Source organism: Hypomesus nipponensis, chromosome 6, assembly GCF_054491055.1.
Source record: "Hypomesus nipponensis isolate SF chromosome 6, ASM5449105v1, whole genome shotgun sequence".
NCBI lineage: Eukaryota > Metazoa > Chordata > Actinopteri > Osmeriformes > Osmeridae > Hypomesus > Hypomesus nipponensis.
In genome coordinates, this window is record NC_140366.1 from 12,644,031 (window position 1) to 12,656,110 (window position 12,080).

The 12,080-nt window shown below is 46.6% G+C and overlaps 1 protein-coding gene and 1 long non-coding RNA gene across 3 annotated transcripts in view; one reads left to right on the top strand and one right to left on the bottom strand.

Annotated features, from left to right (window-relative positions):
- Window positions 1-247: 247 nt before the first annotated feature.
- sesn1 (sestrin 1) overlaps window positions 248-12,080 on the bottom strand; it is a 36,783-nt gene continuing 24,950 nt past the window's right edge. The window contains exons 1-9 of one of the 2 annotated variants that reach the window (XM_084699227.1): window positions 5,771-5,997; window positions 4,721-4,786; window positions 4,354-4,554; window positions 3,962-4,144; window positions 3,320-3,568; window positions 2,847-3,101; window positions 2,554-2,744; window positions 2,276-2,420; window positions 248-2,142 (exon numbers count right to left, since the gene is read on the bottom strand). In XM_084699227.1, the coding sequence (XP_084555353.1) occupies window positions 2,056-2,142; window positions 2,276-2,420; window positions 2,554-2,744; window positions 2,847-3,101; window positions 3,320-3,568; window positions 3,962-4,144; window positions 4,354-4,554; window positions 4,721-4,786; window positions 5,771-5,872 (1,479 nt within the window). In that variant the 5' untranslated portion in view covers window positions 5,873-5,997 and the 3' untranslated portion in view covers window positions 248-2,055. Of the gene's footprint in view, window positions 2,143-2,275; window positions 2,421-2,553; window positions 2,745-2,846; window positions 3,102-3,319; window positions 3,569-3,961; window positions 4,145-4,353; window positions 4,555-4,720; window positions 4,787-5,770; window positions 5,998-12,080 lie in introns of those variants that run through there. The other variant, XM_084699226.1, reaches the window with a different exon arrangement.
- Window positions 4,677-6,112, top strand: LOC146287139 (uncharacterized). The gene is made up of 3 exons (XR_014758375.1): window positions 4,677-4,901; window positions 5,505-5,711; window positions 5,977-6,112. It is a non-coding gene; the product is annotated as an uncharacterized LOC146287139 (long non-coding RNA).

Sequence of the window (12,080 nt, forward strand, 5' to 3'; positions counted from 1 at the left end):
AGCTTTTGATCTGTAGCTGTGCATCTTGACCATCAGCTGCCACTGGTTACAGGAGCTTGGGGGACAAACAGGCTTGTGTGTTAGGAAGATATGTGATCATGTATCTACTGGGCCTGAACGTGTTTTCCATACTACATGGCTGTATAGTGGGCCTTCAGATGTCATAATAATGGGATCGCTTCAACGCAGCAGCAGCTACACACACTCTTCAGGAGAAAACTACAAATAACACACAAAGAGAATAACATTAGTTAGTTTGTATTTTTATTTTCATATTCTTTTTCGTTTTTATATAAAAACTGTCAGTAACTGACATCTGTCAGAAGTTTGATAAAACCTCCACTTTCTCTCATCACCACCTCCAAATAATGTACCATTCCTTAGTCCTCCACCTCCCCTTCGAGTCAAACAATCATCTATCTGTTTGACCGCCTCACCCCACCAGTAAGAAGAATGCAGTACAGGTTTTAGTAAACAGAACAGAAACAGGATGGTTTATCCCTCCATCCAAAACAAATAAAAAAGCTGCTTTTGCACTGGTTAGGCCCCCGGGAGGGAACAAGCTCAGCTACAACCGTCTACGGTCGACTGGGAATCAACCGCATTCGGTCCAGTGTGGATCTCCCCTGACTCCCTATAAACGGGAGGCGGGCGACCCTCGCGATTCTGCTCGCCAAAGAGCACTTTCATGTTTCAAAGAGAAGTAAAACAAACAGAAGAGGTATTTTTTTTTTACTGGTAATATCACAATCCAAAGCTTTGAAGGTGTTAAGGAGAGCCAGGCGTCCGGATGGCAGGAAGACAGGTGGGGATAGGAACCGGAAGATACCCGGGAACACCTGGCTTCACACTTTCTTTTTGTTTCTTTTTGTTTTACTCAAGGACAAAGCTTAATTACCAGAAACATAACGACACCAACGTCAACAATAAAAAAAACAGTCACCAAGTAGCTACAGCAGAAGCAAGATGGCTCCTCCTTCAAAGTGCTTCGCTTTTTTTGACGCTTGAAATTCTAAAAAATACTTTTTTTTTTTTCCTCATCCTCCACCCCTTGATATTTTCTGGTTTTACCCACACACACACACATCTGCACATGATATATTTTTCACAGACACACAAACGGGAATCGCACAAGCAGTCAAACTCAACAGGGCTCAGTGTTCTTTGTTGTTTTCCCAACACACTCCTCGACTTTTCACACATTCTGGTTTAGCTTACAAAGACAGTATGTAGGGGTTGTGTGGGGGGAGGGGTAATGCAATAGGTGTAGGATGGATAGGGGACTCTAGGGTTACTTGGGGGGGGGGGGGGTCAATATGACCCCCTGTTACATGAGAGCAGCAGCAGTGTCTGCTTCTCTGATGACTCTGCTGGATAGTTCAGGCACACTTTACATCATGACACGTCTCCAGTTAACGCCAAAACAAAAACATACACCACAATAACAACTTATCTTAATACAAAAGGTAAAGAAAAAAAAAAAAAAGATATAAAATGAAACACAAAGTGACTACATGATAAAGAGTGCAGCAGTGCACTGTGTTCTGGAGAATTTGCTGTTGGGGATTCTTGCACATGCTCATAGAGATAGCAGTGACTCCCACTGGGGGTGGGAGGTGGAATACTGGAAAGTTAGCTGGAACTTCCTCTGCCTGAGTAACTGTCCTCTAGAGCAGCTCAACATCCCAACAGCAGGGGGAGGGTGCTCTAGGCTGCCCCCTCATGGTGGGTTTTGGCACTGCGGGCAACGAGGATGTTACCGTCTTCATCCATCCACCAGTGGGGTTCAAGCGACTATTTCTTTTGCAGTTCTTTCATTTCAGCTTACTTACTTACTTTTCTTCCATTTGTTCTATCCATCTTTCCTTCATTCATCCATCACAAGGGTGAGGTTTTGTGTAGAGCCGAGTTCTTCTGTTTCTTTCACTCTATGAATTTCTTATTATTTCTTTTCCTCCTCCCCTCTTCGGTTTTCATTTTTTCTTGAAGTGTCCCACAAGAGCAACGACGACAACAACAGTAAAAAAAACAACAACGATAAACGCCAAAAGCACTTCATGTCATATAGCGGGTGATAGCTCTCAGAGCATAAAGCAACTCTGCCTGCATGCGCGCTTCCATAAGAAGCAAGTTAACGTGGACCTGGGGAGAGGGAGAGAGAGAAAAATGAGAAACAGTTATTCTACTGCAATAACCCATTTTATTTCACCGTATCAACAAAAGCAAGATTGACTATTTGTACATATTTGGACCAAACCCTGTGTCGCCCCCTCACCTTCTCAGAGTGCTGGAACTGCCTCCAGAAGCTTTCATACATTCTCTTGGTGGTTTTCTCCGGGCTGCACACCATGGTCTTAATGTAGACCTTAAAGCTGCGATCCAGAAGCTGGTTGATCTCCCCATAGTCATAGTCATCATATCTGAGACAGAGAGCGAGAGGAAGGGGGGGGTCAGAGTCAACTAGCCACCAATAAAATGGTACAAGTAAAGTAAAAAGGGTGAAAATAAGCTATGACAGCATTATCAATTAATACAAAAAGTCATTTTTCTAACCTGATGCCAAACATGCAGTGGATGTAGTTCCAGATGGCCCTGCGAAGCATGGACGTATCCACATCCTTGTGTGTTGCCATGGTGTTGTAGGTCAGGGTGTAGGCCATCTGGAACTTCTCGTCCAGCAGCTGACCCACATCTGGGTACAGGCGGTTGACCAGGGAGTAGCCATGGTCCTCCCAGCTGTAGTCCTGGGGAGGGACACAAGGGGTTAATATTGTAGGAGTGGGGGTTCATATTGACACTGTGTGTGTGTGGGTGTGTGTGTGTGGCGTGTGTGGAGTCTGGCCTACCTGCACTCTGAAGGTGGGTACGTGCTCGCCCCTCCTAGAGAAGTCCTTGTAGCCGTAGCTGGGGTCCTCAAAGTGGCGGGACACGTCCCTGGAGGGCACGCCCTCCTCGTCCTCGGAGGTGGACACCAGCATGCTCTCCGTCTTCTCCCTCTCGAAGCGTGTGGCCATCTCCTCCTGGCTGGCCTCCTCCTCCTCACGACACTCCTGCAGCTGTTTCATCCTCTCCATCAGCACCTCCACCTCGCCAGACACCTCCTACACACACACAGAGAGTCAGGTTTAGGTTACATGTAAAACTAGAGATTACCAAATACCACCCGTTCCGCCCAGTCCCCTCTCCATCAACCACACTGAGCCTCCACCAGAGATTGACCACCCCACAACCATACCATGGTTTCACAGCCTAGTGCCAGCCTCTCACAATCCCCCCCCCCCCCCCCCCCCCCCATCTCCCTTACGTCCCCATCTCTCACCTGGTTGCTGTGGAGGTGGTGGTGGTCATCGTGGTGGTTGGCGTGGTGCCCGTTGCCGTTGGCGATGTCGCACATGCAGTACTGGCTGAGGGAGGGGGGTCTGAAGGTGTGGCCTCCGCTGCAGTGGATCTCAGGGCTGATGCCGCAGCCGAAGGTGAAGGAGGCCAGGGAGTGGTAGTGGGTGAGCAGCACCACGGCGTGGATCAGCTCCGCCAGAGACCAGCTGTGCTCCTCTGCCTTCAGCAGGTGCTGGGGCCAAACAGAAAGAAAGAGGATTGGTCAGTCAAGCTGTCAATCAGTCTAATCTATGATAGGCTAGGTCATGTGGCATTGTCAGTGGAGTGAGTATCAATAACCAGCTGGCACATAGGGTTGGTGGATCTAATATCACCTTTTCCTTTCTCCCCCTTTTAGGCTTACCTCCCTCTATCGCTTTCCCCCTTCAGTAACCCTGAAGCCTGCCAGTCCGGCCAAGTCAAACAGCTGCAGCCATCCTCCTACCTCCCTCCATCAATGACCTTGTTGACCATTGCCTGTTACATGATCAGCTCCACCCCCACCCTCCCCACCTGCCTTCCAGCCAGCCCAGGATAGTGTCACCTTCTTGCATTTGTCTCCCTACTCCAACCCCTGGTCCCTTACCTCAATATGGGCCTTGGTGAGCAGCCAGGGCCGGTGGGCCAGGATCTTGTTGAGGTCTCCCAGGGCCTGCAGTTTCTGTGGGGCTCCGTCCAGCCCGTTGAGCCACTTGGGGTCACCCCCCACCTGGAGGAAGTCGTTGACGTGCAGGTTGACCAGGTAGGAGCACTGGTGACGTGCTGCAGCCTGCGGGGGGGGGGGGGGGGGTACACGGTGATCAGGTACACGTTATACTGACATGGTTGAGAGACTACAGGGAGGCGTGGGAGGTACGGAGAGGGGATGGGAGTTGCTGAGAAACAGCAACGAGCACAAGAACAGATGATCTCAATGTCTTTAGCATGGCTCTCGGCCTACCATGACGCCCATGTGATGATAGTGGAGTTTAGGCTTACCATGATGCCTATATAGTGGCGGTAGTGCAGAGACAGCGGGCCGTCCATCTGAAGCAGATAGTGCTGCGTCCGCAGGAAGCTCTCCAGGTACTGCGGGTGGAAGCCCATCACCAGAGAGATGTTGTCAAGGCGACCCAGCGCCGCAAAAGCGTCCTCGAAAATCGACTGCGTCCTGGCGTCCTCTTTGCTTACTTGAAGGATCTAGTGAGAGAGGGGGAGATTCATCAGCATATGATCCAGTCGTAGACTCTTAACTAGTTCAGCAATACATGTTAATAGTAGTAGAGTACATTGTATTTACTCAAATGTTCATCCGTTTGTATTTGTCACTGGCTCATATGACGTGCCTAAGATCCGATCTACTCACTTCTTTTTCTGGGATAAATCTACTTGGTCCGTTTCCCAGTGGTCTTGGAATCCTTACTCCTAAATCCTGCAAGACAAGGGAACATATATTCACATTTACATGACCAGCAAGACATAGAGGAAACGTCATTCCAATGGAGATCAAGTGACATCGAAAGTTCATTTTAAATACACACGGAAAGGTAAAAAACCCTAATAGCTGTATTTAGTAGCATTTTGGCTTCCAGCCCTCCCATGTAATACATCCTGATGCGAGGCCTCTCCTCTCACCCCCTGCTCTGCTACAGATTAGTCTACTGCCCCGGCTTGGCATTACTAGTCCGTCTGACACTTAGCCTTAGCAAAGACAAGAGAAACTCGACACGCTTTGTTTATAACACCGCTGCAAAAAAAGATGCTGCACGGTGCTTGAGTCTTCAAAGATACCAAAATGTCGAAAGCATTAAGCTATGCTTTGAATCCATTTACCCAATTTTCCTACATTATGTGAAGTGGGACAACAAATTGCAATTATGGATTAAATAGCCTAGATATAATCGTAGGTTTAGTAGGTTTATACAAGAAAAAACAGCAATTGAGACTTACAATTCTTGAAATGTGTACTTTTAATCGGTCACAAAATAGAAACTTGTTGAGACATGTCCCCTTTAGCTGACTTGATGGCAGCTGTCCCTTTGCGCACGCACAATAAAGTGGCTGAATGAATGACCTAGCTCTCTGGCCGAAGATCAAAAGATAACCAACACAAATAAATATAACCAATGTATAATATCAACTTTCTCTAGGCTATAACCAACAACCAGGAGCTACAAAAGAAACTGACAAAGACCTGTGCGGGACATAGTGGACTGTCAAGCAGCGCAAAACTCGTCTTATGCGTAAACAAGAATGGACACAAAAGAAAAGACTGCACTGCAGACTATTTGCTCGAGAGTCAAGGGAGAAGTGTCAAACGACCCTAAGCGCATTCAAATAACATTATATAGCCCAAGGTAAGAAAAGCATGCATCTGTCAACAGTATTAGCCCATTAAAGAACATAATTATCGTACCTTTTTACTGAGTCGTTCACAATGAGTGCATGTCTTCAATAAGTCTGACACTGTTAATGAATTATTTTCCATGTTTTCCGTTGGTGCTGTCGCGTGCCTCATAGTGTGTACTCAGTAAGCTTTAATGTTTCAAGGTATATAAAAAATATAAACGTCTAATAAATGGCTGTTTCCTTCTCGCTTTGTTCCTGGGGCACTGGGTAAAGTGCTCCGTCGTCAGCTGTTGCAGCCCTACAGCAGAATACCGATCTTTCTCAGCGCATTCACTCGCTAAATAAGCAGACCAGCATGACTGACGGGTGAAACAACCAATCCAATGCCGAAAACAACCTCCATTGAGCCAATAGCGTGAAAGGGGACGGAGGAGGAGGGGTGAACTGTGAGGATACAGGTTCTCAACGTGAGCTAATAAATAAACCCCCAAGACACAGCATCAATCCTCTCATCTATATTGTCAGAACATTGGCGACCATTGACTGGACTGTAAAACTACTAAACACAATCTCTACAAGAAAAAATGTAATGCGATATCATTGCTTGATATCCATTGGTGGTTCTGATTAAAAAACTAAATCTTTTAGTGTCTTATGAATATTTATGATAGTTTCTTAGGAATTTATTTACACAATAACCTGTAATACTGATGTACTCATGTACTCCAGTCATTTCTCATGTTACACAGAAAACAGACAAGATTACGAAGCAGCTACAAGTTTTTTCTCTTGTCTTCCAATCCTGGGAAGCACAAGAGCAGTAGTTTACACAATGGGAATGTGTCCGAGCACATGCATGCCATGCATGCACACACGGAGACGCTGACACACACACACGCACGTATGCACACCTACTTGCACACAAACACATGCATGCATGCAGGCACACACACACTTATGCACACACACAAACGTATGCATGCACACAAACACATACATACACACACACACAAGCACACACATATACATTCACACAGTTACTGCTATTGTGGCTGAGATTAATCAGCACCTAGATAGATGGATACCTGCAAGATCAACAACAACAACAGGAAATCAATTCCTGCTTCCTGCTCAGCCAATCCGACCAAACAGATAATTCAGCCCTGAGCCAATCACGGCCCCAGGACACCGCCTTAGCCAAAGGAGAAGAAGAGATAACAAAAATCTACTGGGTTTAGGGCTTTGTTTATTCCAACCAAGCCATAATGACACACCACTGACTGTAAAAAAAAATGTGATTGCCCTTTACACAATTTTTGTATGTATTCCTTAATCTATGCTCACAAACATGAAAGGAGAGAGGGAAGTGAAATTTGCTCTGAACAAACAGCCATTATAGTAGTTGGATTAGAATCAAATTCAAACAATCATCGTATCGATTCTTCAATGTCAAATCACCATTGAATATATTAATATGAATTCAAAAAAGGTTAAGTTCATGAATTTATATGAAACAAATCTCTCATAAATAAATATTGATTGAAGGCTCCACAGAACCCAGTGGAATGTTTTTCATCACTAGAACACAAACAACAACCTCACTAGCAGTACATTTCACAATCCCATTAAAATACTGACTCAGGTTAACACATCTAATAATACAGTTATTATGGGAGTAGAGAGTGTGGGTGTGTGTGTGAGTGTGTGAAAGGGGTGTGTGTGCTAGTTTGTGTGTGTGTGGTAATGTGTGTATGTGTACGCACGGATCAGGGTAGGGGAGATGTGTGTTTGTGTGCTTTTATGTGTGTTTGTGAGTGTGTCATAGGGTAAGGGGGGAGGTATAACCGGAGGAACTAAAACAAAAACCTGACAAACTGCTTCTATTTGAGAAAAGAAGGGGAGGGGGAGATAGAGAGCGAAGGAATGGAGTAAGTGACTGTGTGTGTGTGAGATAGAGAGAGATAGTTGACTGGCCCGACCCAGAAGAGCTTTTCCTCTGCCTGTTGAGTTTGGCGCAGAGCTGCCAGTGATAGCACACCATTCAGCAGGTTCATTGTGTGGTCCACCGCCCCGATACCCCCCGGGGGGGCAGAGAGGGGTGCTGGAGGGGTAGTAGTGGTGGTAAACAGACCCCCGGGGGGCACAGAGTCAGCACTCTGCTTGCGGGGGCCACAGGCTGCAGCACACTGAGCTCCATGGCTCAGCAAAGTTGCAGAAGAGGCTGGTCAGCGTTCGGGGCGACACTGAGCAACACACACACACACACACACACCACAACGTTTCACATAAAAGCGCTTAGACATCCCTCATCCATCCAGAGGCCAGACTGAACCCTATTGTCAGGGTGACCACACCACCCATACTGGGAGGCTTTACTGTACTCACTGTGGGGGGGGGGGGGGGGGTTATGATAACAGGAGGATGATTAGTTACAGAACACAGTGAGATTGACATTCAGATTTGTTTTCATGCTTCCATGGTGTCCTTCAACTTCATTTCGTCTCTACCCATCCTCCCCAACTTACCTTTTCCAGACAATCCGACTCCATTTTGAGTGTGTAGTTGCCTGATCCTCTCATGTAGTCTGGTGAGCTACTTAAGGAGGGGTCAGGGGTCAGCATTCTGTCAGTTCCAGAATGTGACTGGTGTAGCTCTACCTCTAATATGTGTCAGATTAGGATCTGGCCTAAGGTATGATATTCCACAAGTCACTTCCTGTAGCATTAACAAGGTGACCCAGATAAACCAGATAAATCCTCATGTAGTTCATAGCAGACGTGAAACTTCCACAGAGAAAAAAGAAACACATTGTTTAGACAATTGGAATGGTTGAGATTTATGCAAAGATAGTTGAGACAGTACTGTAGTTAAGAAACAGATTCAACTATGACCTTTATATTTTGTTTATGTGTTTCACTTACAACAAGTTTAACAAAATTTACCACAGTTAAAACTGTCGGGCATAACAATTATATGAAACAACTTTGGCAAAAGTCTATTTAAAAATGTGTATTTCTTCTTTCTCTTTTTTTTGTTACCAAGTGTAGCTCTGTAACTTTTTCTGTAAGAAAATAAAGCATGTTTAACTCGCATGGGTCCTTCTGGAAAAGCTAATAAAGAAGAAATATATATTTATTCTTTCTGGTTACCACTGCAAACTTTTCAACCGCTTTCACCAAAAACTCAGGCATGAGAAGACAGAGAAAAGAAGAGACAGAGAAAGGCAGTCAATCTAAAGCTCACTACATATGTGTCCCAGTGGTGTGGCTGCAGTGAGACGAGAACAGAAAGAAACCGCAAAAAAACTGTGGGGATGTGCAACAAGTGGTAGAAGTCCTCCCAACCAGTTTAAACCTGACCTATCGCTTCAGAGAGAGAGAGAGAGAGAGAGAGAGAGAGAGAGAGAGAGAGAGAGAGAGAGAGAGAGAGAGAGAGGAAGTGAGAGAGCAAAGGGTGAGAAAGACAGAGAGGAGAGAGAGAGAGAGAGAGAGAGAGAGAGAGAGAGAGAGAGAGAGAGAGAGAGAGAGAGAGAGAGAGAGAGAGGGAGAGCAAAAAAGTAGAGGCACAATGACATAAGCCTAGCAACAGGCTTTCACCAATCACGTAACAGAACAACAGTTACAGGGTCCAATCTTTTTTGCTCTCGCTCTCCCCCTCTTCTCCTCTGAAAAAAGAAAGAGTGAGAGAGAAAAAAAGTTGTGCCAGAGCATGAAGTTGTGTGCACAAGCATATGCAGCATATAATCATTTGACTAACAAATTGTTCCTGTTGTAGTTTTTAACAGGCGTTTGTTTGAGTTTGTCTCTGTGTGTGTGTGTGAGTGTGTGTGTGTTTGTGGAGGTGGAACACACAGACCTCTATCTTCACCTTTTTACTGCCAACATAAAACCATCTGCTACTCAGAAAAACAAGGGAAGAACTCTCTCCCACATAAAGCAGGCCTGCCCTGGGAGTTCTTATGTTGTTTAAGGTCCATGGTCTCTGATGTTTGATCACGTTTGTTTAAACTTACTGAAAAGGATGAAAACAGGTTGAAATCAATATCACACACACACGCCTGCCCACACTGAGAGTTGTTTTTTTTAAATCTTCAAATAAGTAAAAAGTGTATACAAAGCAAATCTTTTCCTACCACCCCTTCCTAAAACCTAGCTCTGGGTTCGAAACCCCTCCATAGATCACCGAGCACTTAACATTGCAGGCTGAGACATGGAGTTGGCTGCAGGAGTTAACCCTTACCTGCCCACCCTACAGTCTGCAGCTGGGTGAAGGGCTCAGGAAAACTGGCTCTGGCTAGCCTGTTATTGCTCACTTTTCTGCACATACACCCGCCACCATTGAGTTATTGAGTAACTTAGTCAGTTATTTTTATCTTGCTGATCTCACTCACTTTTCAGAGAAAAAAAATGAGCACCACGCCCGGGGGCTTGTAATAAGGGGCAAGGTGGGGTGGGAGCAAAGCGAACATGCTACCAAGTGATGCCAGTGACACTTGCATGACTTAGGGAGTGATTCTGACATGGAAACCTGAGTAGACACAACCACCAGAGAAGCACCAGGTGGGTCGACCTGACACAATGGAATCACTCTGGAGAAACACAGGTCTTCACCCTCTCCTGCCAGTCTACCCTTCCTTTCCTCCTTCTCCTTTTCCCCCTCCTCTGATCTCTGTGTGTTCTGGCAAACTATTGCAAAGGCGCGGCCTCATCAAGCGCCGGCTTTCCTGAGCAGAGAGGCGCGGTCTGAGAGCAACAGAGCCCTGAGCAGCAGAACCCTGAGCAGACGCACGCGGGCGCCCGGAGGAAACAGCCTTCCCTGGATTCCATGAAATGGAGCGGAACTCCAGAGAGCGGAGCGGAACACAGAGCAAAGAAGAAAATACGGCATTAACCAGGGAGGGGAGGAGGGCGGAGGGAGGAGGGAGGAGGGAGGAGGGAGGAGGGAGGAGGGAGGAGGGAGGGGGGAGGGGGGAGGGGGGAGGGGGGAGGGGGGAGGGGGGAGGGAAGACGGGGAAAGGGGGAGGGGGGAGCGAGAGGAGGGGGGAAATGAAGAAAGAGCTCAGAACTAAAGGGTCATTTCTTCGTATGGCTCACACTGCAGAGATCCTTTTATCATACCGTGCATAGATGCATGTGTTAACACACATTTCCCTTATCGCTGCAGTCTTTACAAAAACACACAAAATGACACACGTGGACTCACGGCTGTGTAAAGTCCTGTGCAAACCCAGGTCAGCCCTGTGTGAGAGTGAGGAAAGCAGAGTTCCTGGGATGTTATTCTACCAGGGAGGGGGAGCAGCTGTCACAATACTGCCACCGCCCCCCCACCGCTCCTGCCCGCTATCTTTAGTCTGCTTTAATAAGGTGCCAATAACATGATGAACAGATCGCTCTTTTTAACTGTTAACCTCCACAAAACCTTTTCCATCTCTGGATTCAGTTTTTTTATATCCCTGCCAATATAACACATCTCTAACTGTCCATAATAGCCTCTCCCAGTCCTTGGTACCTCATAGGGTTCAGCTGTGGAGGCTGTGGAAGATACCACTAGGCCTCTCCTCAGAGAGGTGCAGTCAAAAGCTCAAAGGGTCTCAGGGTATACAAAATAGCAGGGTCCTTGCAAAGTGTCTACCATAACAGAGGCAGAACCAGGATTATCTATCCCTAATCCTCACCTCACCAGAAGGGGAGAGGTCACGACACTGACCTCAAAGCAGAGCTTTAGAACCACCAACTGACAGCTCTTGCAAGGTTGCCATGGCGGCGGCCACCCTCACTGTTGTTCCTGCAGTGAGAATCAGACGCTGCTGACTAAGCAGATATGAACCAGTGCTCCAGGGCTGGTTGCCCACCCCCACCTCCAGATCAGACCATCATAACAGCTGCTAATGACCCCTTTGAGAAACATTCATAACTTCACCTGAACCCCTGATTTACCAAAGAGTTTCCTGTTTATTTTCCATTTGTAACAAGTAGAACTACAGGTATGACTGAAGTCTTGATGCTGCACCTCTTGACAGTTCCCTAGCGTTCTAACTGGGAAGACACAGGGGTCTTGTTAAACTCCTCTGTGGCAGAGACAAGCAGAGCACAGGGGATGGTTTCCAGCTTGGGGATGTGATCCTCCCCACACCTCAAAGGTTGTGACATGCCTTATGCAAATGTGAAATAGGTATGAGAGTGGGCCGCCAAGTCTAAGCCTGTATGCCAGATGAGTGACATACTGGCCAGAAGAGCAGACATGCATGCACAGAAAGGATGGCATCGATACAATACTTTTAATTCTCTACCTGTCCCTGTCACTCTTTCTCTCAACAGTTTGTCTCTCTCTCCCTCTCAGGATGTTGATGGCCCATGTGGTTTCCTAGGAGACGTAAT